The following is a 27076-nucleotide window of genomic DNA, read 5'->3' as shown; positions in this document are numbered from 1 at the left end:
AGGTGGACATTGGTCATGGAAGTCATTTATCAGTCACCAGTGGTTATCAAATTCATCTTGGGGAAAAGTACTTTGGAAATGGTGGCCATCCTTCTAGTTTCTTGGTGGTAGACCATGATTTGCTAGTGTAATTCAGTCCATCATAGAAACCATGAGAACTTTACTAGTAGAAAACATGATGTAGCCTGGGGATAACATGTAAAATCAAAATCGTAAGCAAATGTCTGCAAAGAGAAAGCAGTGTTTTTGACCCAAGCATGATCAGTCATTTTGGGGTTTTCATTAATGTTACTTTAGAACTTGGCCACTGCTAACATTCACTAACTTGCAGCATGCTGTAGCCGGTTTTAAATGTTCAAGGAAAATTGGGAGAAATACAACCTAATTCTACCTACAGTCTGTTCGGGGACTTGGCTAGTGAAAGATTGCCATTGCACTCTTGTAAGGAGGCAGTGGCTGGGTGAGGCTGTTCTCTGCGCGGCAGAGATCCCTGGGAACCTAAGTTTAGAGGCTCTTATGGGGTGAGCGTGCTCTATGTAGCCTCTCTGGGCTCGAATGGAGGTCTGGCCTGAGCATGGCGGTCTTCCGGCCCCACCCATGTAAGTCTCCCCCTCCCCTCTGCATCCGGCCCTGAGGAACTGCCACTTTTCACCTCAGATCACCAAGGTGATGCTGCTAAAGGGATGGCGTTGTGTGGAGTGCATCGTGTGTGAGGTGTGCGGCCAGGCCTCGGACCCTTCACGCCTGCTGCTCTGTGATGACTGTGACATTAGCTACCACACATACTGCCTGGACCCTCCACTGCTCACAGTGCCCAAGGGCGGCTGGAAGTGCAAGTGGTAAGGAAAGCCTTCAGAGGGGCCTGGGCCTGGGATGTCAGAGTGGAGGTGATGTTGAATGTCTGACCCAGGCTGTGTTCAGAAAGCCAGGCTGGTCGCTGGGTTCTCACTGAGGACACCTGGGTGCCTTGGGTAGGTTAGGTGCTGAGGGTCTGTCTTTGTGCCCCCATCAGGTGTGTGTCTTGTATGCAGTGTGGGGCCGCATCCCCGGGCTTCCACTGTGAATGGCAGAATAGTTACACACACTGTGGGCCCTGTGCCAGCCTGGTGACCTGCCCTATCTGTCATGCCCCATACGTGGAAGAGGACCTACTAATCCAGTGCCGCCACTGTGAACGGTGAGGGTGCCCCTTTCTCCTTGTATTGGCTCCCTCTTCTCTGTTCTCAGCTTTGCGTTGTCTGGGATTATCTTTTCCTGTCTCCCTTCTCCCAGGTGGATGCATGCCGGCTGCGAGAGCCTCTTCACAGAGGATGAGGTAGAGCAGGCAGCTGATGAAGGCTTTGACTGTCTCTCCTGCCAGCCTCATGTGGTGAAGCCTGCTGGTGCGTACCAGGTGCTGAGGAGGAGGCGGGACTGGGGTGCCCTGCGTGGGGACAGGGCTTCAAGCTGCCTTGGTTTGTCCTTCTCTCCACAGCGCCTATTGCGCCCCCAGACTTGGTGCCTATGAAGGTGAAAGAGCCAGGTGAGTCACAGAAATTCGGAATGCCAAAGCCAGAGGAGACTAGACACTGTCTAGTCCAGCTCCAACCTTCTAACTTTATCTCCTCATGTGCAGAGGAGGACACTAAGACCCAGGAAGATTGAGTAGCCTGCCTAAGTCACTCAGTAGGTTAGTGAGGAAGTTGTCACTGCAGCCAAGGCCTCTAGTTTCCCAGGCAGAGTTCCTTCCATCAGGCAACATGGCATGTGATCTGCCATCATCTCCAGAGAGCACAGGACACTGCTGTGTTTCCTCAGTGAAGGGCTGGGTTCATCTCCTCTTCCATGATGGGGGCAGTGCTCCTGGAACCTGAAGCACTGTGGGCTGGCATTCAGCAAGTAGTAGACCTCCTTGCCCAAGACTGCTAGAGAACATATTTGGTGAACATAGGGTTAATCATGCACAGTCAGGCTTCTGCAGTAAGTCTCTGAATCCCCCTGGATCACTGATGGAGAGCTCGGGCCTCAGCTAGTGCCCGGTAGTGCCCTGTTCTCCACCCCTCAGACCCCAGGCTGGGCTTTGTCTGGTCTGTCTCTGTCTCACTGCTTTTGTTTCAGCTGGGGACTTAGGCTGAAACTTGTGGAGTTCTGGTTTCCATGGGATCTCCATCCAGGAGTCACATGTTCTTCACCTTTGTGCAGAGCCCCAGTACTTTCGCTTCGAGGGTGTGTGGCTGACAGAAACTGGCATGGCCGTGCTGCGTAACCTGACCATGTCACCCCTGCACAAGCGGCGCCAGCGGCGAGGACGGCTTGGCCTCCCAGGCGAGGCTGGGCTGGAGGGTTCTGAGCCCTCAGATACCCTTGGCCCTGATGACAAGAAGGATGGGGACCTGGACACCGATGAGCTGCTCAAGGGTGAAGGTCAGGCTGGGGAATCTCAGGGATTCCCCAAAGTACTGGGAGTGCACCTGTGAGAGTTGGAAGTTGGGTGAGAGCAGGGTTGCCATCCTCAAGCCGCTGTTGGTCTTGTCCAAATGGCTCTGGCCAGGCATTCGGATCTCTGTTCTTAAGTGGCAGGATGACAAGGTTAAAAGGGCCCATGCTTCTGCTCTGCCTCCATCTTCTCTGTCCCCATATGCAGGTGGTGTGGAGCACATGGAGTGCGAAATTAAACTGGAGGGCCCTGTCAGCCCTGATGTGGAGCCTGGCAAGGAGGAGACCGAGGAGAGCAAAAAACGCAAACGCAAACCCTATCGGCCTGGTGAGGCCCTGGGATGGGCAGTTGCGGGGGGGGGGGGGGGGGGAGGGACTGCTCACCAGGTTCCCAGCAGCTTCTCAGCCTCAGCTCTGCCTCTTTTTAGGCATTGGTGGTTTCATGGTGCGACAGCGGAAATCCCACACACGTGTGAAAAGGGGGCCTGCTGCACAGGCGGAGGTGTTGAGTGGGGATGGGCAGCCCGACGAGGGTGAGACGGGTGAGGGCTCCAGTGGGGCCTGGGAGAAGGTGGGGATCACAGGGCTTAAAGGGCACTGCCAGGGAGGTCCAGCGGGAAGGTTCACTCAAAGGGCTGAGAGGGTGGTGGGCCCAGTTGGTGTTGGGGGAGGGAGTTGGCAGAAAGTGTCCCCAGACCAAGTTAGGAGCAGCGTGCTCAGTGTCCCCAGAGAAGATAACACCTCCCATTTTGTCCCCAGTCATGCCTGCTGACCTGCCTGCAGAGGGCCCTGTGGACCAGAGCTTAGCTGATGGGGATGAGAAGAAGAAGCAGCAGCAGCAGAGGCGAGGGCGCAAGAAGAGCAAACTAGAGGACATGTTCCCTGCTTACCTGCAGGTGGGCCTTAGGTGCCAAAGGGTGAAGGGGGTGTCTGCCCTGTGGGCCATGAAGAAACCTGTTTCTCCCTGTCTCCTCCCACAGGAAGCCTTCTTTGGGAAGGAGCTACTGGACCTGAGCCGGAAGGCCCTTTTTGCAGTTGGGGTGGGCCGGCCAAGCCTTGCACTAGGAACCCCAAAAGCCAAGGGGGATGGAGGCTCAGATAGGAAGGAGCTCCCCACGTCACAGAAAGGTTAGTCATGTCGGGGCGAGGTGGTCTGAAGGGACCCAGCTTTCCTCTGAGCGTAGGAGCTGGTAAGCGAATTTGGTGGGGAATGGGCTAATCTCCAGGAGTTGAAGGTGGGCCGAGGGCCCTGGCCTGTCGAGCTGGGGACTCATTCTGGGCATCAGATGTAGGGCATCTCTGATTGATGTAACTGTTGCTTATAGGAGATGATGGTCCAGATGTTGCAGATGAAGAGTCCCATGGCCCTGAGGGCAAGGCTGATACACCAGGTGAGGGCTGCTGGGAGGATTGCATCCTACCTTGGTTTTGCCTCTGTCAACTTATTCTGCCCCTGGCATGGTCAGTGTTGGGGGCTGGAAACTTGTTCCATGCCTCCTGTGGTTCGGGGTGCCCAGTGTGGTTCTTCCATCCTGGCCCTGGCTGATGGGTTTCTCCTGGCCATTGCAGGACCTGAGGATGGGGGCGTAAAGGCATCCCCAGTGCCCAGTGACCCCGAGAAGCCAGGCACCCCGGGAGAAGGGATGCTTAGCTCTGACTTAGACAGGATTCCCACAGAAGGTGAGGCTGTGACCCACACTCTTCAGGTATAAGGATCCTCTGTGGGAGAAGGCGAATGAATGTCCTGCCTGTGGGACTCTCATCTGTGCAGTTTCTCTGGTGGGGCGTCCTGGGCACCTTGCCCAGCTATGACTGTCGGTAGACCTGTGGTGTCCCCTCAACTCCCCAGGGTGCCTCACTAACATTCTCCATCACTCCCCCACAGAATTGCCCAAGATGGAATCCAAGGACCTGCAGCAGCTCTTCAAGGATGTTTTGGGTTCTGAACGAGAACAGCATCTGGGTTGTGGAACCCCTGGCTTAGACGGCAGCCGTACACCCCTGCAGAGGCCCTTTCTTCAAGGTGACATGGGTGGGAGTGGTTTGAAGACTGGGTGGGGAAGTATGGCCAGGCTGGTTCCCTGGATGGGCCACTTGCTCCCTTTCCCTGATCCTGTGCCTCTTGTAGGTGGACTCCCTTTGGGCAATCTCCCCTCCAGCAGCCCTTTGGACTCTTACCCGGGCCTCTGCCAGTCCCCATTCCTGGATTCTAGGTTAGTGTTTATGCTTAAACTTCGCGGGCTGTCCCCATTGTCCCTTCTCTCTAACTGGGTCCATGTTTAGGGAGGGAACTCCTGGGTGCTGCTGTAGCAACACTTTTCCCTGCTCCTCTCTACCCCCTTGTTAATGGACCTCCTCTGGCCTGGGGCCACTGGGCAGTTTGTCTATGGTGGGGTGTGGTATCCCTGCCCCCTGTGACTCTCTGCCCCTGCGCCCCAGGGAGCGCGGGGGCTTCTTTAGCCCGGAACCCGGTGAGCCAGACAGTCCCTGGACAGGCTCGGGGGGCACCACGCCCTCTACCCCTACCACTCCCACCACGGAGGGTGAGGGCGATGGGCTCTCCTATAACCAACGGAGTCTTCAGCGCTGGGAGAAGGACGAGGAGTTGGGCCAGCTCTCCACCATCTCACCTGTGCTCTATGCCAACATGAACTTTCCCAATCTCAAGCAAGATTACCCAGGTACCTATGGGAGGACGGCAAGGTCGACGACAGCCTGGTAATATGGCAGGTTCAGGGGTTACCTGCCACGTCTCCTAATGTCTCCTAACACAATCCCTGTGCTCTCCAGACTGGTCTAGCCGTTGCAAACAAATCATGAAGCTCTGGAGAAAAGTTCCAGCCGCTGACAAAGCTCCTTACCTGGTGAGACAGAAGGAAGCCTGGGTCAGCATGGGAACTGAGAGGGGGGCAGTGTTTTGAGGAAATTCACCTTAGTTCTCTCCCTTCCACTCCTAAAGCAAATGGGCCAGAAGGGATCAGCTTTTGGGTAGGGAGTGTGAGTGAGGTGAGAGATGGGGGCTGGGCAGGAGACTGAGCCCTCGACTTAAGGCTGTGTGTCCTCTATTCCTCAGCAAAAGGCCAAAGATAACCGGGCGGCTCACCGCATCAACAAGGTGCAAAAGGTGAGTGGGGGCCACACTGGGCTGCACTGCTCAGGTCTGTAGTGGGTGGCCTCTCTGAGGGTAGGGGGTATAGGGCCTGCCCACAGCAGCCTGATTGCTCTGTGCCTGGTCTCCTCCCGTAGCAGGCTGAGAGCCAGATCAACAAGCAGACCAAGGTGGGCGACATGGCCCGTAAGACTGACCGACCGGCCCTACATCTCCGCATTCCCCCCCAGCCAGGGGCAATGGGCAGTCCGCCCCCTGCTGCCGCCCCCACCATTTTCATTGGCAGCCCCACTACCCCCGCCGGCTTGTCTACCTCTGCGGATGGGTTCCTGAAGCCGCCGGCGGGCACAGTGCCCGGCCCCGACTCACCCGGTGAGCTCTTCCTCAAGCTCCCACCCCAGGTGCCCGCCCAAGTGCCTTCGCAGGACCCCTTTGGACTGGCCCCCGCCTACGCTCTGGAGCCCCGCTTCCCCACGGCACCACCAACCTATCCTCCCTATCCTAGTCCGACTGGGGCCCCCACGCAGCCCCCGACACTGGGCGCCTCGTCTCGACCTGGGACTAGCCAGCCAGGGGAATTCCACACTACTACCCCACCTGGCACCCCTAGACACCAGCCCTCCACACCTGACCCCTTCGTCAAACCCCGCTGCCCCTCATTGGACAACCTGGCTGTGCCTGAGAGCCCAGGGGTAGGGAATGGCAAAGCTTCTGAGCCCCTGCTGTCACCCCCGCCTTTTGGGGAGTCTCGGAAGGCCCTGGAGGTGAAGAAGGAAGAGCTTGGGGCATCCTCTCCTAGCTATGGGCCCCCAAACCTGGGCTTTGTTGACTCACCCTCCTCAGGCCCCCACCTGGGCAGCTTGGAGTTAAAGGCACCTGATGTCTTCAAAGCCCCCTTGACCCCTCGGGCATCTCAGGTAGAGCCCCAGAGCCCGGGCTTGGGCCTAAGGCCCCAGGAGCCACCCCCTGCCCAGGCTTTGGCCGCTTCTCCCCCTAGTCACTCAGATATCTTTCGTCCTGGGCCCTACCCTGACCCCTATGCCCAGCCCCCACTGACCCCTCGGCCCCAGCCCCCACCTCCTGAGAGCTGCTGTGCCCTGCCCCCTCGCTCACTGCCCTCCGACTCTTTCTCCCGAGTGCCTGCCAGTCCCCAGTCCCAGTCCAGCTCCCAGTCCCCATTGACACCCCGTCCTCTGTCTGCTGAGGCTTTCTGCCCATCTCCTGTTACTCCTCGCTTCCAGTCCCCCGACCCTTATTCCCGCCCACCATCTCGTCCTCAGTCCCGTGACCCATTTGCCCCATTGCATAAGCCACCCCGACCCCAGCCCACTGAAGTTGCCTTCAAGGCTGGGCCTCTAGCCCACACTCCATTGGGGGCTGGAGGCTTCCCAGCAGCCCTGCCCTCAGGGCCAGCAGGTGAGCTCCATGCCAAGGTCCCAAGTGGGCAGCCCCCCAATTTCGCCCGGTCCCCTGGGACAGGTGCATTTGTGGGCGCCCCCTCTCCCATGCGTTTCACTTTCCCTCAGGCGGTAGGGGAACCTTCTTCCCTAAAACCTCCTGTCCCTCAGCCTGGTCTCCCTCCACCCCACGGGATCAACAGCCATTTTGGGCCCAGCCCTACTTTGGGCAAGCCTCAAAGCACAAACTACGCAGTGTCCACAGGGAACTTCCACCCATCGGGCAGCCCCCTGGGACCCAGCAGCGGGTCCACGGGAGAGGGCTATGGGCTGTCCCCGCTACGCCCCCCGTCAGTCCTCCCACCACCTGCACCCGATGGATCCCTCCCCTACACGCCCCATGGAGCCTCACAGCGGGCTGGCATCACCTCTCCAGTCGATAAGCGAGAAGAGCCAGGGGCTGGAATGGCCAGCTCTTTGGCGGCACCTGAACTTCCAGGTACCCAGGACCCAGGCATCTCCAACCTTAGCCAGACAGAGCTGGAGAAACAACGACAGGTGAGTCAACATCATGTAGCTGAGCCCCCCATATCTCCACTGTCCCTGTGCCAGCCCTGTGATTGGAGTGGATGGACTTAACCCCTCTTCTCTGTTCTCTGCACAGCGCCAACGACTGCGGGAGCTGCTGATTCGGCAGCAGATCCAGCGCAACACGCTGCGGCAAGAGAAGGAAACAGCTGCGGCAGCTGCAGGAGCAGTGGGGCCCCCGGGCAGCTGGGGTGCTGAGCCCAGCAGCCCTGCTTTTGAGCAGCTGAGTCGAGGCCAGACCCCCTTCTCTGGGACCCAGGTAAGTAGAGTGGCAAAAGGTGGTGGGCCCAGGACACCAAAGGTGGCCCCACATTCATCCGTCTCTCTCTTACTCTCTCTCTCAGGACAAGAACAGCCTTGTGGGGCTGACCCCAAATAAGCTCGGTGGCCCCATCTTGGGGCCAGGGGCTTTCCCCAGTGATGACCGACTCTCCCGGCCACCTCCACCAGCCACCCCTTCCTCTATGGACGTGAATAGCCGGTGAGGCTCCAGGGGGTTCCCTGGGGGTTCACTGTTGTGTGCTGCCTCTAATTTACCTGTCTCTGATCCTTCTTCAGGATCGCTTACTCGTCTCCCCCGTTCCTTCCCCCTTGCTGATTTAATTCCACACTTCCCCACTACCCTAGGTCCGTGTTCTAGTTCTTCTTCATCCTGAAGTCATCTTACTAACTACTGCATATTCTTCCAGGCAACTGGTGGGAGGCTCCCAAGCCTTCTATCAGCGAGCACCCTATCCTGGGTCCCTGCCCTTACAGCAGCAGCAGCAGCAGCAGCAGCAGCAGCAGCAGCAGCAGCAGCAACACCTGTGGCAGCAGCAGCAGCAGCAACAGCAGCAGCAGCAGCAGCAGGCAACATCAGCAGCCTCCATGAGACTTGCCATGTCTACTCGCTTTCCATCAACTCCTGGGCCGGACCTTGGCCGCCAAGCTCTAGGTTCCCCCTTGGCAGGACTTCCTACTCGCCTGCCTGGCCCTGGGGAGCCAGTGCCTAGTCCAGCTGGTCCTGCCCAGTTCATTGAGTTGCGACACAATATACAGAAAGGACTAGGACCTGGAGGGGTTCCATTTCCTGGTCAAGGCCCCCCTCAGAGACCCCGTTTTTACCCTGTAAGTGAGGACTCCCACCGACTGGCTCCTGAAGGGCTTCGTGGCCTCGCAGTATCAGGCCTTCCCCCGCAGAAACCCTCAACCCTACCTGCACCTGAACTGAACAACAGCCTCCATGCAACGCCCCCTACCAAGGGCCCCACCCTGCCCACTGGCTTGGAGCTGGTCAGCCGCCCCCCCTCAAGCACTGAGCTTGGCCGCGCCCCTGCCCTGGCCCTGGAGGCTGGGAAGTTACCCTGTGAGGACCCTGAGCTGGACGATGACTTTGACGCCCATAAGGCCCTCGAGGATGATGAGGAGCTTGCTCACTTGGGCCTGGGCGTGGATGTGGCCAAAGGGGACGATGAGCTGGGCACCCTGGAAAACCTGGAGACCAATGACCCCCACCTGGATGACCTGCTCAACGGGGATGAGTTTGACCTACTAGCCTACACTGACCCTGAGCTGGACACTGGCGACAAGAAGGACATCTTCAATGAGCACCTGAGGCTGGTGGAGTCAGCCAATGAAAAGGCTGAGCGGGAGGCTCTGCTGCGGGGGGTGGAGCCAGGACCCCTGGGCCCTGAGGAGCGCCCGCCCCCTGCTGCTGATGCTTCTGAGCCCCGACTGGCCCCGGTGCTCCCTGAGGTGAAGCCCAAGATGGAGGAGGGTGGCCGCCACCCTTCTCCTTGCCAGTTCACTATCACCACCCCCAAGGTAGAGCCAGCACCTGCTGCCACTTCCATAGGCCTGGGGCTAAAGCCGGGACAGAGTGTGATGGGCAGCCGGGATACCCGGATCGGCACAGGAGCCTTTTCTGGCAGTGGGCACACAGCTGAGAAGGGCCCCTTTGGGGCCACAGGAGGACCACCTGCTCACCTGCTGACTCCCAGCCCACTGAGTGGCCCGGGAGGGTCCTCCCTGCTGGATAAGTTTGAGCTAGAAGGTGGGGCCCTGACCTTGCCCGGTGGACATGCAGCACCTGGGGATGAGCTGGACAAGATGGAGAGCTCACTGGTAGCCAGTGAGTTACCCCTGCTCATCGAGGACCTGTTGGAACATGAGAAAAAGGAGCTACAGAAGAAGCAGCAACTTTCAGCACAGCTGCAGCCTGCCCAGCAGCAGCAGCAGCAACAGCAGCAGCAGCAGCAACAGCACCAGCACGCTCTACTGTCCACATCAGGCCCTGCCCAAGCCATGTCTTTGCCACATGAGGGTTCTTCTCCCAGTTTGGCTGGGCCCCAGCAACAGCTTGCCCTGGGACTTGGAGGTTCCCGACAGCCAGGCTTGGCCCAACCACTGATTCCCACCCAGCCACCAGCACATGCCCTCCAACAGCGCCTGGCCTCATCCATGGCCATGGCGTCCAACCAAGGGCATATGCTAAGTGGTCAGCATGGGGGGCAGGCAAGTTTGGTGCCCCAGCAGAGCCCACAACCAGTGCTGGCACAGAAGCCCATGGGTACTATGCCACCATCCATGTGCATGAAACCCCAGCAGCTGGCCATGCAGCAGCAGCTGGCTAACAGCTTCTTCCCTGATACAGGTAACAACAGCTGGGGGCCCTGGCTTAGTTACTCAGGTGTGATCACTGTCTCCACCAAGCGGGCACTGAGGCTGCAGACCTAAGATAATCCACAGATAAGGGAGATGGGACACAAAGCTTTGACTAAATACCAGGCTAGTGATGTAGACAGAAGCGTTGTAGCTTTTAAGAAGGGAGGAGCAGTGCCTGGCATATAGCAGGCATTCACGTTTGAGTGAATGAATGGGGTACATGCATGAAGCCTGATTAGCAAAGGCTTTGGAGCCATGTTGAGACTGAAAGATTAGGATTTGGAGAAAAGTGGTGCAAGAGAAAGCACTCCAGGTAGGTGAAAAGACTTGTGGCAGGAAAGCCAGTGAGGGGATATTTGGAGACAGAGAGTGAAGTGGTTATGCCGGAGTAGAATTTGTGTAGAGGGAATTGAGTGGGCATAACCATAATTTTGGAGCGGTAAGAAGGGCAGGGGGGCAAAAAAAAAGGGGGGGGGCGATTGAAGAAGACCTCAAATTATAATAGCATTTATTGAGTAATTACTATTTGCCACGCAGTGTGCTGAGTGCTTTACATTCCTTGTGTAATCATCACAACAAACTCGTTAAACAGGTACTATTATCTTCAACTGCAGAAAAGGAAACTGAGGCATGGAGGTTAAGTAACTTGCCCACGGTCACACAACTAACAGAGCTAGAGTTTGCACCTTGGCCCTCTGACCCTCTTGTGTTAGTGCCTCAAAATACCAGGAGGGGGCGTTTGGTTAGTCCTTTAGAAAGTGGGGAGTTAGTTTTCTGAACAGTGGAGAAATACACAATGCAGGAGTTTAGGAAGATTGAAGTTTTTGGTGGTTGCGTATTTCTCCTTTCTATTTAGCACTCTGGGCAGGCAGGAGAGTGGGCTGTGGGTGATGCATGTTGGGCCCAGAACAGCTTTGGCACAGGGCCCACATTGTGTTTTCTTGGGCTGCACGATTTGCTCTAAGAACACTATTTTTGAAGAATGCTTTCTAGGTCATAAAGAATATAGTTAACCCTTGAACAATGTAGGATTAGGGGTGCTGACCCCCCACACAGTCAAATCTGCATAGAACTTTTGATTCCTCAAAAAACTTAACTACTAATGGCCTATTGTTGACTGGAAACCTTACTGATAACGTAAACAGTTGATTAACATATATTTTTTGTTTTATATACTGTATTGTTACAATAAAGTAAGCTAGAGAAAAAATTATTAAAGTCATCAGGAAAATACATTTACAGTATTCATTGGGGGAAAAAATCTGCGTGTAAGTAGACCCATGCAATTCAAACTGTGTTGTTCAAGGGTCAACTGTACTTTTGTCATATGTGAGCCTCTCAGTAGCTCCATGAGGTAGGCAGAATAGGGAGTTATGATCTCTATCAAAAAGAGGAGTAAACTGAGGCTCAGAGAGGTGAAATAACATTGATATATTGGCTCAACAGGTATTTACTGAGTACCTTTTCCTAGCACTGTGCAAGTAAAAACAGGGCTACATGTCCTATGAATAATAGAGTGGAGTCACCCCGGCTACCTAGCTCCCAGTCCACTGGTCTTTACATCATGCCATGCCATTGTTTTGGTTGGCTTGGTAGAGGTCAAGGTGTTGAAAGGAACAGCAGACAGAGAATGGAGCATTCATCCAAATACCCAGCTCACTTGGCTCTTCCCTCTCCAGACCTGGACAAATTTGCTGCAGAAGATATCATTGATCCCATTGCAAAGGCCAAGATGGTGGCTTTGAAAGGCATCAAGAAAGTGATGGCTCAGGGCAGCATTGGAGTGGCACCTGGTATGAACAGGTAAGACTTGTGGGATGGGGTATTGGTTGGCCCTTTCCTTTCTCAGTCCTCTCCCCTCCCTGATCCCCCTTTTGTTTCACCTCTTTGCTTTTCAACTTTCCCATCACCAACACATCCTCTTTGCTTTGATGGACTCTAGGCAGCAAGTGTCCTTGCTAGCCCAGAGGCTCTCAGGGGGACCCAGCAGTGATCTACAGAACCATGTGGCAGCTGGGAGTGGCCAGGTAAGTGGTGAGGTGTTACATGCCATGGGGCCACCCTCAGGGCCTAGTATGGAACAATGACCCTTTATCAGTCTCTCTCATCACAGGAGCGGAGTGCTGGTGACCCCTCCCAGCCTCGTCCCAATCCACCCACTTTTGCCCAGGGAGTAATCAGTGAGTATGGGGATGGGAAGGAGTGTACAAGAAAGTGACTTGGGGCATGTGGAGATCGAGGGATTGGGATCACCATTTTGCAGGTCCTGACACCCAGCTTCCTTTCCCAGATGAGGCTGACCAGCGGCAGTATGAGGAATGGCTGTTCCATACCCAACAGCTCCTGCAGATGCAGCTGAAGGTGCTAGAAGAGCAGATTGGTGTGCACCGAAAGTCCCGGAAGGCTCTGTGCGCCAAGCAGCGTACTGCCAAAAAGGCTGGCCGGGAGTTCCCAGAGGCTGATGCTGAGAAGCTCAAGCTGGTTACAGAGCAGCAGAGCAAGATCCAGAAACAGCTGGATCAGGTAGGAAAAGCAGGCTTCAGCCTAGCAACCAGGAGCCCGGGAAGAGGGATGGCATGGGTGGGCTAGCTTGAGGCTGAGGTCCCTGACTCTGCCCTGTTAGGTCCGGAAGCAACAGAAGGAACACACGAATCTCATGGCAGAATATCGGAATAAGCAGCAGCAGCAGCAGCAGCAGCAACAGCAGCAGCAGCAGCAGCAGCAGCAGCAGCACCACTCAGCCGTGCTGGCCCTTAGCCCTTCCCAGAGTCCCCGACTACTCACCAAGCTCCCTGGTCAGCTGCTCCCTGGCCATGGGCTGCAGCCAGCACAGGGGCCTCCTGGTGGGCAAGCTGCAGGTCTTCGCCTGCCTCCGGGAGGCATGGCACTACCTGGACAGCCTGGTGGCCCCTTCCTCAACACGACTTTGGCCCAACAGCAACAACCACAACATTCTGGTGGGGGTGGGGCCCTGGCTGGCCCCTCAGGAGGCTTTTTCCCTGGCAATCTTGCTCTTCGAGGCCTGGGACCCGATTCGAGGCTTTTACAGGAAAGGCAGCTGCAGCTACAGCAGCAACGCATGCAACTTGTCCAGAAACTGCAACAGCAGCAGCAGCAGCAGCACCTCCTAGGACAGGTGGCAATCCAGCAGCAGCAGCAGCCAGGCCCGGGGGTACAGGCCAGCCAGGCTCTGGGTCCCAAGCCCCAGGGACTTCTGCCTCCCAGCAGCCATCAGGGCCTCTTGGTCCAACAGCTATCCCCACAACCACCCCAGGGGCCGCAGGGCATGCTGGGTCCTGCCCAGGTGGCAGTGTTGCAGCAGCAGCAACAGCACCCTGGAGCTATGGGTCCCCAGGGCCCTCACAGACAGGTGCTTCTGACCCAGTCCCGGGTACCAAGTTCACCTCAGCTGGCACAGCAGAGTCAGGGCCTTATGGGACACCGGCTGGTCACAGCCCAGCAGCAGCAGCAGCAGCAGCACCAACAGCAGGGATCCATGGCAGGGCTTTCTCACCTTCAGCAGGGTATGATGCCACATAGTGGGCAGCCCAAACTGAGCGCTCAGCCAATGGCCTCCTTACAGCAGCAGCAGCAGCTGCAACAGCAGCAGCAGCAGCAGCTACAACAGCAGCAGCAGCAGCAGCAGCAGCTACAACAGCAGCAGCAGCAACTGCAACAGCAGCAGCAGCTGCAACAGCAGCAACAGCAGTTACAACAGCAGCAGCAACAGCAGTTACAACAGCAGCAACAACAGCAGCAGCTTCAGCAACAGCAGCAGCTACAGCAGCAACAACAGCTACAGCAGCAGCAGCAACAACAGCTACAGCAGCAGCAGCAACAGCAACAACAGCAGCTTCAGCAACAGCAACAACAGCAGCAGCAGCAACAACCATTTCAACAGCAGCAGCAGATGGGCCTCTTAAACCAGAATCGAACTTTACTGTCTCCTCAGCAACAGCAGCAGCAGGTGACACTTGGTCCTGGCATGCCAGCCAAGCCTTTGCAACACTTTTCTAGCCCTGGAACTCTGGGCCCAACCCTCCTCCTAACGGGCAAGGAACAAAGCATTGTAGAGACGACGGCTCTTCCTCCAGAGTCCACCGACGGGTCCTCCACACATCAGGGGGGGCCAGTAGCAATAGGGAGTGGACCTGAGGCAGTGGCCACTGAACCAGGGGAGGCAAAACCCTCTCTTTCCGGGGACTCACAGCTCCTGCTTGTCCAACCCCAGGCCCAGCCTCAGCCCAACTCTGTGCCGCTGCAGCCGCCGCTGAGGCTCCCAGGACAGCAGCAGCAGCAAGTTAACTTGCTGCACCCGGCAGGTGTGGGAGGTCATGGGCCACCAGGCAGTGGGTCATCTGAGGCCTCTCCTGTGCCCCACCTGCTGGCCCAATCCTCTATTTCCTTAGGGGAGCAGCCTGGGCCTATAACTCAGAACCTTCTGGGCTCCCAACAGCCCCTTGGACTAGAGCGGCCCATGCAAAATAACGCAGGGCCACAGCCTGCCAAACCGGGGTCTGTCCCCCAATCTGGACAGGGCCTGCCCGGGGCTGGAGTCATGCCTACGGTGGGTCAGCTTCGAGCACAGCTCCAGGGAGTCCTGGCCAAAAACCCTCAGCTGCGGCACTTGAGCCCTCAGCAGCAGCAGCAGCTCCAGGCCCTCCTCATGCAGCGGCAGCTCCAGCAGAGTCAGGCAGTACGCCAGACTCCACCCTACCAGGAGTCTGGGAGCCAGCCCTCTCCCCTCCAAGGCCTCCTAGGCCGCCAGCCCCAACTGGGGAGCTTCCCTGGATCCCAGACAGGCCCCCTCCAGGAGCTAGGGGTAGGGCTTCGACCTCAGGGCCCACCCCGGCTGCCTGTCCCCCAAGGAGCCTTACCTCCAGGACCAGTCCTTGGCCCTGTGCATCCCACACCACCACCATCCAGCCCCCAAGAGCCAAAGAAACCTTCCTCACAATTACCTTCCCCCAGCTCCCAGCTCCCCTCTGAGGCCCAGCTCACCTCCACCCAGCAAGGGACCCCAAAACCCCAAGGGCCACCCTTGGAGTTGCCTTCTGGGAGGGTCTCACCTGCTGCTGCCCAGCTTGCAGATTCCTTCTTTAGCAAGGGGCTGGGAACTTGGGAACCCCCACACAATCTAGTGGAAGCCCAGAAGCCAGAGCAGAGCGGCCTGGTACCTGGGCATCTGGAGCAGGTGAATGGGCAGGTGGTGCCCGAGCCACCCCATCTCAGCATCAAGCAAGAGCCTCGGGAAGAGCCGTGTGCCCTGGGAGCCCAGGTGGTGAAGAGGGAGGCCAACGGGGAGCCAGTAGGGGCACCAGGTACCAGCAACCACCTCCTGCAGGCAGGCCCCCGCTCAGAAGCCGGGCATCTGCTCTTACAGAAGCTTCTACGGGCAAAGAATGTGCAACTCAGCACTGGGCGGGGGCCCGAGGGGCTGCGAGCGGAGATCAACGGGCACATTGACAGCAAGTTGGCTGGGTTGGAGCAGAAACTACAGGGTACCCCCAGCAACAAGGAGGTGAGTACTCCGGCTAGAGGAGGGCCTCGAGCCCTGGGCAGGCTGAGCAGGTGTGGGTCAAACATAAGAAGTGAGGGCTCTGAGGAAAACAGCAGCCTTCACTGTGGGTTTATTCGGCTTAGGATACAGCAGCCAGGAAGGCTTTGACGCCGAAGCCCAAGCGGGTACAGAAGGCATGCGACAGGTTGGTGAGCTCCCGAAAGAAGCCGCGGAAGGAGGACGGGGTCAGGGCCAGCGAGGCCTTGCTGAAACAGCTAAAACAGGTGACCCCCGGGAGCCACTACCCTGGTCCCATCCCAGGATAGGGGGTACCCTGGCCCCCAGCTGTGCAGCGGCAGAGACATAGGAGCTGCAGTTTTCCAACCTTGTCATCTTGCCCCTCTTAGGAGCTGTCCCTGCTGCCCTTAACGGAGCCTACCATCACCGCCAATTTTAGCCTCTTCGCTCCCTTTGGCAGTGGCTGCCCAATCAATGGGCAGTGCCAACTGAGGGGGGCCTTTGGAAGTGGGGCGCTGGCCACTGGCCCTGACTACTATTCCCAGCTGCTTACCAAGGTCAGAAAAATGGCAATACCTTTTGGGGATGATGAGGTTCTTCGGGAGGTAGAGGTGGGAGTGGGAGACTTGAGGACATTGCGGATGTAGTGTGGGGCCAGGGGATTATGTCAGTCTCCCTATGCCATCTTGCATACGACACCCGACCCCACCCCCAGAATAACCCGAGTAACCCGCCGACACCACCCTCGTCGCTGCCCCCCACCCCACCCCCATCGGTGCAGCAGAAGATGGTGAATGGCGTCACTCCATCTGAAGAGCTGGGGGATCACCCCAAGGATGGCACTTCTGCCCGAGATACTGAGGGGACGCTGAGGGGTAAGTCGAGCAGAGTGGGCCTCTCCTTCCCTAGTAGGATGTGGTGGCTGGGTTCCATTCCAGTCAATGTGCCCTGTAATACAGTTTGAGATAGGAGTGGTTGCAGATGGCCCCGTGTGCATACACAGCTGGTACCTGAGATAGGAAGGCCGCTTCAGGACTGATTTATTGGAGGCAAGAGCAAAGGCAACAGGGGAGATGGATGAGAGGGAGTATGTCAATGAAACTTGTTTATAAAGAACAGCCAGCCTTAGAGGGTACGAAACCACGGTCAGATCTGGATTTGAATCCTGCTCCTGTGTTCATTTAACTGTGTTTTACTTTAGCCCAGTAACTTGATTGACTTGTGTGAGCCTGAGTTTTTTTCACTGTAAAATAGGTATTATAACACTTGCTTGATGCAGGTGTTAAAAGATGATAAACAAAGAATGTACATAAAGCCCAGGGCCTGGCACATCGGAAAGATGCAAATACAGCTCGTCTGCCCCAAACTGATAGGTGGGTGGATGGAGTCATGAAAGACAGTCATGGAGACAGTGATCATGAAAGCTAAGCGAGATCTTACACTAGTCAGGCCTAAAGTGTGGGGGAGAAGGCACCGTCAGATCTGGCCATCCTCAGCCTGACTTTTCTTCTCCCTACCGACCCCTCAGATGCTTCAGAGGTGAAGAGTCTAGACCTGCTGGCCGCCTTACCTACACCCCCTCACAATCAGACTGAGGATGTCAGGTACGAGTGGGGCCGGAAATTGGGATGAGGAATGGGGATGGGGGACAGGTTGCCTCATTTTCCTTTTGGCGAATGACAGGTTTCAAGCAAGGCTGTGACACCTACTAATCTCTAGATTTGGGAGTGGCTATAGCAACAAATGTCTACTTTTGGCCCACAGGATGGAGAGTGATGAGGACAGCGATTCTCCTGACAGCATTGTGCCAGCTTCATCCCCTGAGAGCATTCTGGGGGAGGAGGCCCCTCGTTTCCCTCAGCTGGGCGCAGGCCAGTGGGAGCAGGAAGAACGGGCTCTCTCCCCTGTCATCCCTATCATTCCTCGGGCCAGCATCCCAGGTAGGTAGGGGCTGCTCTGGCCATGGGCCACGCCAGGCTGAGCTGGGTCGTCAGAGCTGGGGTTTACACAGCTCCCTCTTTCTCATTCAGTCTTCCCAGATACCAAACCTTATGGGGCCCTGGACCTGGAGGCCCCTGGAAAGCTGCCTGCCACAACTTGGGAAAAGGGTAAAGGAAGTGAGGTGTCAGTCATGCTGACAGTCTCTGCTGCTGCAGCCAAGGTGTGTCCTGGGGGTGCCTCAGAGGCCTAGGGGATGCTGGTCAGAGGGCAGTCCCTAGAGCTTGTCTGGATAAATTCAGTTGTTCAAAATTCAGTTGTTCAAAACTATGTACTGAGGACCTACTATGTGTGGAAGCTAGAGACTAGAGGCTGTGAGGTTAGGGTAAATGAATCATGAATGGTCCCTGCCCTCGGGGGTTCATAGTCCTGTGCTAAAGACACAACTCAACAAGTAAGTGTGTATAATGCAACGTATGCTATAAGACGGCATGTCCCCGTCACATTTGGTAGAACTGTTATTTTGAAATTGTTAGCAGGGTTTTATGGTCAAAGAAAATGGGAAATCCCAGTTAAAACAATAAAACGGTTCTTTACTACAAGATCCCTGAGACCCTTTAATTTTCTGATGAATATCATGGATCTTTCCCAAGTTGTGGATGTAATTCGTATCATTTCCTAAAGTTAGTCGGCACAGGCCCCTTTTTGTGGTGCTCCTGTTAATAACCACAGCCGTTTGGGAAAGGGCACTGTAAAACAAGGGTCTGAGAACAGCTGGATGGCACAGGTGCAGGACCAACTGGCCTCTTGGGGAGTTGTGTTCTAGGTGTCCGTGTTCCCACCAAGCCATGTGGCAGTGCTCACTGTACACACTCTGCTGACATGGCTCTCTCCTCCCCTTCCCTGCCCTGGCAGAACCTAAATGGTGTGATGGTAGCAGTGGCAGAGCTGCTAAGCATGAAGATCCCCAACTCCTACGAGGTGCTGTTCTCAGAGAGCCCTGCCCATGCAGGCATTGAGCCTAAGAAAGGGGAAACTGAGGGTCCTGGTGAGTGTGGCAGGAAAGCTCCTTGGGACGTGAGGGAAATGATTCTGGTGAGAGGCACTGACCCTCTCCTTCCTGCAGGTGGGAAAGAAAAGGGTTTGGGAGGCAAGAGCCCAGAAGGTGGCCCTGACTGGCTGAAGCAATTTGATGCCGTGCTGCCTGGCTATACCCTCAAGAGCCAGCTAGACATCTTAAGCCTCCTGAAACAGGTGAGTCTAGGGGAGAAAAAGAGATGGGTATCTGGCTAGGGCAGAGAGGGCTTTTGGGGGAGTGGAATCTGGGTGGGAGGAGGGAAGGGGTTAGGGCCAGGGCTAGTTAAGTGAGGAGCTGGCACTAACCATACAAGGCTCATGCCCTTCTTCCCTCCCCCCCCCACCCATAGGAGAGCCCTGCCCCAGAGCTACCCACCCAACACAGCTACACCTACAACGTCTCCAATCTAGACGTGCGACAGCTCTCGGCCCCACCTCCTGAAGAACCCTCCCCACCTCCATCCCCCTTGGCGCCCTCTCCTGCCAGCCCCCCTGCTGAACCCCTGGTTGAACTCCCAGCTGAACCCTCAGCTGAGCCACCAGTCCCGTCGCCTCTGCCCCTGGCCTCATCCCCTGAATCTGCCCGGCCCAAGCCCCGAGCCCGGCCCCCTGAAGAAGGTGAAGATTCCCGGCCCCCTCGGCTCAAGAAGTGGAAGGGGGTACGCTGGAAGCGGCTGCGGCTGCTGCTCACCATCCAGAAGGGCAGTGGCCAACAGGAGGATGAGCGGGAAGTGGCAGAGTTTATGGAACAGCTTGGCACAGCCCTGCGACCTGACAAGGTGCCTCGAGACCTGCGGCGCTGCTGCTTCTGTCATGAGGAGGGCGATGGAGCCACTGACGGGCCCGCCCGTTTGCTGAACCTGGACCTGGACCTGTGGGTGCACCTCAACTGTGCCCTGTGGTCCACGGAGGTCTATGAGACCCAGGGCGGGGCACTGATGAATGTGGAGGTGGCCCTGCACCGAGGACTGCTAACCAAGTGCTCCCTGTGCCAGCGCACTGGTGCCACCAGCAGCTGCAATCGCATGCGTTGTCCCAATGTCTACCATTTTGCCTGCGCCATCCGCGCCAAGTGCATGTTCTTCAAGGACAAGACCATGCTGTGTCCAATGCATAAGATCAAGGGGCCCTGTGAGCAGGAGCTGAGCTCTTTCGCTGTCTTCCGGCGGGTCTACATTGAACGGGACGAGGTGAAGCAAATTGCCAGCATCATCCAGCGGGGAGAGAGGCTGCACATGTTCCGGGTGGGGGGCCTTGTGTTCCACGCCATCGGACAGCTGCTGCCTCACCAGATGGCCGACTTCCACAGTGCCACTGCGCTTTATCCCGTGGGCTACGAGGCCACACGCATCTACTGGAGCCTCCGCACCAACAACCGCCGCTGCTGCTACCGCTGCTCCATCGCCGAGAACAACGGGCGGCCGGAATTTGTCATCAAAGTCATGGAGCAGGGCTTGGAGGACCTCGTCTTCACCGACGCCTCTCCCCAGGGTGAGCACTGGGCCCTGGACGTGGTCATGTGGGGTTGGGCAGGTTTCTCCTGGAATCACCTTTATGGTGTTGAGAAGGGATCTGCAGGATCCTTGCAAGTGATCTTCCTCCAGAGAAAGTATTTTAGCCTCTCTTACCGTAAATTCCCTTGTAATTGAAGATACGTTGCTTGTCTAACTTCATTCTGGCTCTATTTCCTATCCTCAGTGGAACAAAGGACTGCAGTTCTGAGACCCTGTTATCTGGCTCACCCAACCTGATCCTAACCAAAAGTTCCTCTGGTTGCTTTTCCTTGGACAAAATTCTTTTGATCTTAGTTTTAGTGTTAATGGTGAAAATAACAGTAATAACAGTTACCTTTTAGTGAGCATGTACTATATGCCACAAAATAAGCTAAGTGATTTATATAGGTTATTTTGTTCACCCAACCCTCTGAGGTAAGTACTATTATTATGCCCAGTTTATATATAAAGAAACTGAGTCTGAGAGAGATTTAACTTTTTGGCTTAAGGTCCCATGGCCAGTACTAGAACCTGCACCCAAGTCTTCCCAACACCAAAACGTGCCTGTTCTCTGGCTCTCAGCAAGACCTGTGGCCTCTGCTCAGTCTCCTGGGCCTTGGCTTCATATTTCTGTGTCACAAGGCACTCTGATGTCCCTCCGGGGCGGGGGGGGGGAAGGCTCCTGGCGTATTGAGGGAAGTGGAATTGCAAGGCCAGGAAGGGGTCCTGAATTGTCACACACCCTCGTGACAGGGAGGTGTGCAGCCTACAGGAAACAACCAGTAGCTCCAGATTCAGGTTAGGGCTGCAGTCTGAGCAGAAGTTGCCTCTAAGGGCTGCTCTCTTTCCTTGCCCCTTAGCTGTGTGGAATCGCATCATTGAGCCTGTGGCTGCCATGAGAAAAGAGGCTGACATGCTACGGCTCTTCCCTGAGTACCTGAAAGGCGAGGAGCTTTTTGGGCTGACGGTGCATGCCGTGCTGCGCATAGCTGAATCAGTAAGGAGGGGCCAGGGGCTGGGGGCCAGGTGGGCACTGAGAACTTGGGTCCTGCCCCCAAAAGCACTCGGGCTAAGGTGAGCACGGCCTGTGCCCACAGCTGCCTGGAGTGGAGAGCTGTCAAAACTATTTATTCCGCTATGGACGCCACCCCCTAATGGAGCTACCACTTATGATCAACCCCACTGGTTGTGCCCGATCGGAGCCTAAAATCCTCACACACTACAAACGGTGAGCTTGTGGGGCTGGGACCAAGGCCTGTGGGTGTGGAGGTTGGTAGGGACCCTCTGTCCAATTATGAGGGTTCGGGGTTATAGGTGAGATTTTCCTTGGAGAGATTGGGGGGTCACGCTAGGCCTGCTGATTAGAGGGTGCACAGGTATCACTAGGGTATCCCTTCTCCCCTCATCCTGCTCAGGTATCCTGGGTTTACCTGGGGTCTAGAACAGACTTATCCTGGGCATCCTGGGAATGGCTGCTGGGAAGGTTATGGGTAGACACAGTGGTGAAATTTTGTGAACTATGTAAGGGACCCAGTCAACCTCCTTCCTCTCCTGTTTTGCTTCCAGAGGGCTTGTGATTCTCCTAAACCTCAGATGCCCCGTGAGTGCTAGGGTCACCTTTCCCTTCCCTAGGCTGAGTTGGTTTCAAAAGTAAATAATTAGAAGTATAATAGAAAAATAATAAAACCTTAAATTTGTATAGCACTTTATACTTTTTTTTTCAAAGCGTTTTCACATCCATTATCTCATTTGATCCTCACAACAACCTTATGAGGTAGGTAGGGCAGGTGGTATGACCCCAATTTTACAGCTGAGAAAACTGAGACCCAAAAAGGTTAAGTGACTAGATAAAGGTCACATAGCTGGGACCAGAACCTTACTTGTTGACTTGTGGTTCACTGTTCCTTCTGTGTACCATTGTGGCCTGAACCTGGTCCCTGGGTAGAGGGAGGCAGAACTCACAGTAGCAGGGCTTTTGTGAAGGCCTTCAGTTGCTCCACGGGCTGTTGGAGAGCGTCACACTCTACCCCAGTCAGCCCTAGTCCTCGATGCTCTATAACAGTGGTTTTCAAACTGTGTGTGTTCCAAAAAGCCCTGGAACACACAAACCGAGCGGGCAGAACTTGGCCCCCCGTGTGTAACTTCCCTTCCCCCAAATTGGATTCAACCAGAAGAGTTCGTTTCCATCTAGTTTATGTATTGGAGTTCCAATAACATTTTGTTAAAGCAAAAAAGAAAAAAGAGAGAAAAAAAGATTTTTGCTAAATAAGACTCAAAATGTTTGAAAACCACTGCTCTGGGATGGGCAAGAGTTTGGCTGGTGCCCTAGGGTGGTGAAAAGGCATCCTGCCAGGCAGCAGTCATTCCCCTGCACTGAGCCATCTGCACAGAGCCCAATATTATGTCAGAGAAGGGGACAGTGTGAAGAAAGGAAAGGATACCACTTTTCGGCTGTGAATTCAGAGCCAGTTTTAATTTAAATCTAGCCCAATGTGGTAGACACGGCCCCCATTTTCAGGGCTTCTGGTTACGTTCAGGAGGTAGGACTCAGACATTTGAGCAAACCGTGAGCTTAAATTCCAGGCCTGGGCTGCTTGGGGAATTCCTCCCAGAGGAGCATGGCCTTGTACGGTTTGGCAGGAGGGTGGTAGAAGGCAGGGAGATGGGAGAGCGGGCTCAGTGTAGGGGAATTGGTGCCTCCCCTCCCTCCACGCCCCACCCCCCACCCCCATCCTGGCCTGTGTGCCACCCAGGCTGTCAGAAGGGTCCCTGTAGCTAGTTGTTGCCTCACCAAAGCCAAGACCCAGATGCCTCCACTCCACTCCCAAGGTAGCACATGCCCCTAACTGGCGTGCTGCACCTCCGAGGGAGGAGGCGGGTGGGCTGCTTGGTCGGAGGGGGACCTCCTGGTCATGGACGGTCTCACCTCCCAGGCCCCACACCCTGAACAGCACCAGCATGTCCAAGGCATATCAGAGCACCTTCACAGGCGAGACTAACACCCCGTACAGCAAGCAGTTTGTGCACTCCAAGTCATCTCAGTACCGGCGGCTGCGCACTGAGTGGAAGAACAACGTGTATCTGGCTCGCTCCCGCATCCAGGGCCTGGGGCTCTACGCAGCCAAGGACCTAGAGAAGCACACCATGGTCATTGAGTACATTGGCACGATCATTCGCAACGAGGTGGCCAACCGGCGAGAGAAGATATATGAGGAGCAGGTATGGGCTGACAGACGGGTCATCCTGGGGCATGGTCCGCTCTCAGCCGAGGAGCAGGGGCAGGATGGGGGCCAGGGGAGCAAGTGCAAAGCTTGTGGGAGGAGGAGGTGAGAGGCGGAGAAAGGAAAACGATGCGAGGCCACTGCCTGAGTCTGCTCCGCATCCCACCACCACACCAGGGCCGTTCTGACACTCTTGCCCTTTCTGCAACTTCTGCCTTTCTAGAATCGAGGCATCTACATGTTCCGGATAAACAATGAACATGTGATCGATGCTACATTGACTGGAGGCCCTGCCAGGTGAGAGAAATGAGAAAGGAGGGATTGAGGGGTTCCTGAGGGTGAAACGCTGGGGGTGGGCCAACAGGGAACCAAAATCATCCCAACTCAATCACCTGGCATCCCTGACTGTCCCACTGCCTAGGTACATTAACCATTCCTGTGCCCCTAACTGTGTGGCGGAAGTTGTAACATTTGACAAGGAGGATAAAATCATCATCATCTCCAGCCGGCGAATTCCCAAAGGAGAGGAGGTGAGAGGAAGCACGCTGACTGAGGGACAAAGCAGCTGTCTTCTCTGCCGTTGCCCAGAGCCGAGTCCAAGGCCCTGCCCTCAGATCAGATCTGCTCCGCCCGCCCCACTGCCCCTGGCGTGCTGGCACTGATTCTGCCCTCTTCTCTTAACAGCTGACCTACGACTATCAGTTTGACTTTGAGGACGATCAGCACAAGATCCCCTGCCACTGTGGAGCCTGGAATTGTCGGAAATGGATGAACTAAAAAGCTTTGAGGCTACCAGGCAGGGGCGTCCCCCCACCCCCACCCTCTTCCCTGAAAGGGATGAGGGGGAAGAGAGGTAGCGGCGAGAGCCAGGACCCAGGGCTGGGGCTGCCGGCTGACCGGAGCCCCTGGAGTAGGAGGCTGGGGCAGAGGGCCCTAGGCCAAGCCCACCCTGGGCACCAGGGACAACCCTCTTCCCCGCCACCGGCCCCCAGGCTGGCATCTCTGCCCCCAGCTCCAGGAGGGGCCAGACAGAAGCAGCCATTGGGCATCTCAGGTTTGAGGGGGATATGGGCCGGGAACTACCCAGAAGCATCTGGGAGGCAGCAGGGAGGGGGGAGGAGGATATGTGGCCGGGCCTCACAGCCCTGCTGCTCCCACCGACCTCTCCGGCCCAACTCAAGGCTGCAAAGAGACTTGACTAAGCTTGACAATCCCAAAGGCCGGGTCCCACACCTGGCCCTGCCTGCCAGGTCCTGCCCCCACCCTCACCCCATCCCCTTTCCTCTCAATCTGTCTCTGTCTCCCTCTTCTCCTCTGTGTTTGTCTCTCTATGGGTTGTGTTTCCTTGTTTTCCACTCTGACAAATGCAACATGAATGGGAAAGAGGCGCCCAGCTGCCCAGGAGGGCGAGCCAGGCAAGCCGGGCAAGGAGACCCCGCACCCACACCTACCTCATTTAAGTGTTGGATTTTTTGCTGTTTTGAAATGTGAGACCCTCTCCAAGCCCCCTACTGCCCCAACCCTCTCCCCCACCTCACTGCCCTCTTCTGAGTGGGTGGAAGGGGGGTAGGAGGAGGAAGAAAACAACAACAAAAAATCCATCTTTGTTTTTAATTCTGGGCATGGGATGGCGGTTGAGGCTAATGATGATGAAGATTGGGGATGACTGGCCCCTAGTTGCTCTAGGACTTCCTTCTCCATCTGGACATGGGGGCAGGAGGGGTGTGCTAAACCTAGGACCAGGCTATCTCCTTCCTGTTTTCCAAACCCCATCATGAGCCCATTTGCCCTCCAGCCCCTGGATGGGGTGGGTGGGTGGTAGGGTTTGGGCTATCCCTGAGTGGCATGCCCATACTCAATGAGGCAGGGTGTGGCCCGGAGCTCCCACTTTCCCTCAGTCACCAAACTGCTGCTGGTCTGGTGGGAAGGGGTGGTGATGTGGGGGTGGGGAGCTTAGTGTCAGCGAGGGGAGGGTGGGGGGTATTTATCTATTTATACATGGGATTGTACATAGTCTTGTGGGGCATGGGGGAGCCGGCTGGAGGTGAGAACCCTCCCCTCTCCCCCACCCCCGGGGAGAGCAAATGTAAAACTACTAATTTTTGTGCTTTATATATTCTATATAAATATATCTATTTTCTTTTTACAAAACCAGTTTATAAATGGTAGGGGGGCGTGGGGCAGACACACGGAGCTCCCCTTGTGGGGGGGCCCCCTCCATTACCCAACCTACCGCCCTTTTCCTCACCCCCTCCTCACCACCCCCTGGCTGTGACTGCTGTAAGGTGGGGGTATAGAGGCTGGGCGATTCCCACCCCTATTGTAAAGTTGGACTATGTTATAACGCACAAAAAGTGAGCTGGCCCCAGGGGGAGCCAGAGGGTGATGGGTTCCCTGCCTCCCTTTCCTTCCCCTTTCTGCCCAAGCTTGTGCTGCAGTTGAACCTCTTCCTGGGGGTAGGGGTAGATCGGGGTGGGTGAGGCCCCAGACCCCTCTCTGGTAGGGAGCCGTGGGGATGAAGATGAAGCTTATATGCAGTTCTCTCCTAGGGGCTGTGGGCAAAGGGCATTTTGTAATTAATATTTTCAAGAATCAAATGTCTGGAGTGTAGGGTGGGCTTGGTGGCGGTGGATGGGCAGGCCTGCTGGAGGGGGAGCAAGGTCGCTGTTGTGATTTTAGGTTTGTTTTTGTTTTGTTTTTGAATTTGGGGGGTTGCGGATTGATGGGGGTAGGGAGATTTTTTGTTTTGTTTTAAGCTGCTTCCTCAACTGTTTCAAGCTGCAAACGTTTAAGAGAATAACACCCCCCCCCACCCTCACAGAAACCACTGTAATTAAATCAGACAGTGGGGAGACTGGGCTGCTGCCCCCAAAGCCATTGGATGTTCCTTTTCCAAGAGCAAAAGGTCTAGGCTACAGGGAGGGGGAGATTGGCTCCTGTGAGTCAGGCTCTCGTTAGAGCTTGGGCCCTGGGACTGGGAACAGGGGAGGGGGCAGACTCTGTAAGCATATGCTAGGTATCCGATAGTCCTGTAGAATTTAGTGGAGAAACCTTATACAGTTTTTAATTTTTATATAAACTAACTCAGACCCAAGCTACAAGGTTGGAATTTTGGTTGTTGGTTTTTTTAAGTACCCCGCCTGTATAATTGCATCAGAATTCCCTCCTCCCTCCTCCTCCCCCCCCCCCCCCCCGTGTTTGTATTTTGGGTTGGTTTACACTTGCACATATTCAATTTTCAGTTTTTCCCCTTTACAGTCTTCTCCCCTCACCTCCAGGACCCTCCCCCTTTTTAAAAAATAAATCGCTGACAAGTGTGAATCCCGTGAAGACTTTATTTTGTGTTGTGTGTATCCTGTACAGCAAGGTTGGTCCTTCGTAACAGCGGATGAAATGATTCCCCTTTTTTAAAGCGCCCTCTCTCTCCACCCCCCAGCGCTCCCGTCCTTGGCATGTTTTGTATCAGCGGTCATTCTGAACTGTACATAATTTATGTTGCAAGAGGCAAAGGGCAAGTTTTGGATTTTGCTTCTTCCAAGTTTGTTTTTAAACGACAAATAAAAAAAAAGAACATTTTAAATACAAGCGACTCCGTCCCGTCACCCTCGCCGTCGGCCGGACCTGTGAGGTCGGAGAGGCCCCGGGGAGGGCGGTTACCGGCAGGCCGCGCCGGAAGG

General features: G+C 55.8%; 1 protein-coding gene across 7 annotated transcripts in view; it reads left to right on the top strand.

Annotated features, from left to right (window-relative positions):
* The window catches only part of KMT2D (lysine methyltransferase 2D), a 40186-nt gene extending 13154 nt beyond the window's left edge, over window positions 1–27032 (top strand). For 2 of the 7 annotated variants that reach the window (XM_081060893.1, XM_081060892.1), the window contains exons 16-55: window positions 658–839; window positions 1013–1177; window positions 1273–1382; window positions 1475–1522; window positions 2182–2403; window positions 2624–2743; window positions 2844–2957; window positions 3175–3311; window positions 3396–3543; window positions 3741–3806; window positions 3985–4095; window positions 4301–4438; window positions 4544–4628; window positions 4855–5096; window positions 5206–5279; window positions 5489–5539; window positions 5662–7479; window positions 7586–7768; window positions 7854–7990; window positions 8199–10141; window positions 11832–11955; window positions 12095–12179; window positions 12251–12332; window positions 12443–12675; window positions 12776–15673; window positions 15796–15936; window positions 16060–16227; window positions 16386–16545; window positions 17199–17274; window positions 17435–17610; window positions 17701–17831; window positions 18524–18656; window positions 18735–18862; window positions 19036–20176; window positions 21039–21175; window positions 21276–21406; window positions 23112–23397; window positions 23623–23696; window positions 23821–23929; window positions 24084–27032. In XM_081060893.1, coding sequence (XP_080917019.1) covers window positions 658–839; window positions 1013–1177; window positions 1273–1382; window positions 1475–1522; window positions 2182–2403; window positions 2624–2743; window positions 2844–2957; window positions 3175–3311; window positions 3396–3543; window positions 3741–3806; window positions 3985–4095; window positions 4301–4438; window positions 4544–4628; window positions 4855–5096; window positions 5206–5279; window positions 5489–5539; window positions 5662–7479; window positions 7586–7768; window positions 7854–7990; window positions 8199–10141; window positions 11832–11955; window positions 12095–12179; window positions 12251–12332; window positions 12443–12675; window positions 12776–15673; window positions 15796–15936; window positions 16060–16227; window positions 16386–16545; window positions 17199–17274; window positions 17435–17610; window positions 17701–17831; window positions 18524–18656; window positions 18735–18862; window positions 19036–20176; window positions 21039–21175; window positions 21276–21406; window positions 23112–23397; window positions 23623–23696; window positions 23821–23929; window positions 24084–24176 — 12600 coding nt within the window. In that variant the 3' untranslated portion in view covers window positions 24177–27032. The remainder of the gene's footprint in view (window positions 1–657; window positions 840–1012; window positions 1178–1272; window positions 1383–1474; window positions 1523–2181; window positions 2404–2623; window positions 2744–2843; window positions 2958–3174; window positions 3312–3395; window positions 3544–3740; window positions 3807–3984; window positions 4096–4300; window positions 4439–4543; window positions 4629–4854; window positions 5097–5205; window positions 5280–5488; window positions 5540–5661; window positions 7480–7585; window positions 7769–7853; window positions 7991–8198; window positions 10142–11831; window positions 11956–12094; window positions 12180–12250; window positions 12333–12442; window positions 12676–12775; window positions 15674–15795; window positions 15937–16059; window positions 16228–16385; window positions 16546–17198; window positions 17275–17434; window positions 17611–17700; window positions 17832–18523; window positions 18657–18734; window positions 18863–19035; window positions 20177–21038; window positions 21176–21275; window positions 21407–23111; window positions 23398–23622; window positions 23697–23820; window positions 23930–24083) is intronic. The other 5 variants (XM_081060894.1, XM_081060898.1, XM_081060897.1 and 2 more) reach the window with 5 other exon arrangements.
* Window positions 27033–27076: the final 44 nt, after the last annotated feature.

This window comes from Rhinolophus hipposideros, assembly GCF_964194185.1.
Source record: "Rhinolophus hipposideros genome assembly, chromosome: 9".
Taxonomy (NCBI): Eukaryota; Metazoa; Chordata; class Mammalia; order Chiroptera; family Rhinolophidae; genus Rhinolophus; species Rhinolophus hipposideros.
The sequence above is the reverse complement of the archived record's forward strand: the minus strand, read 5'-3'. Positions and strand labels throughout refer to the sequence as shown.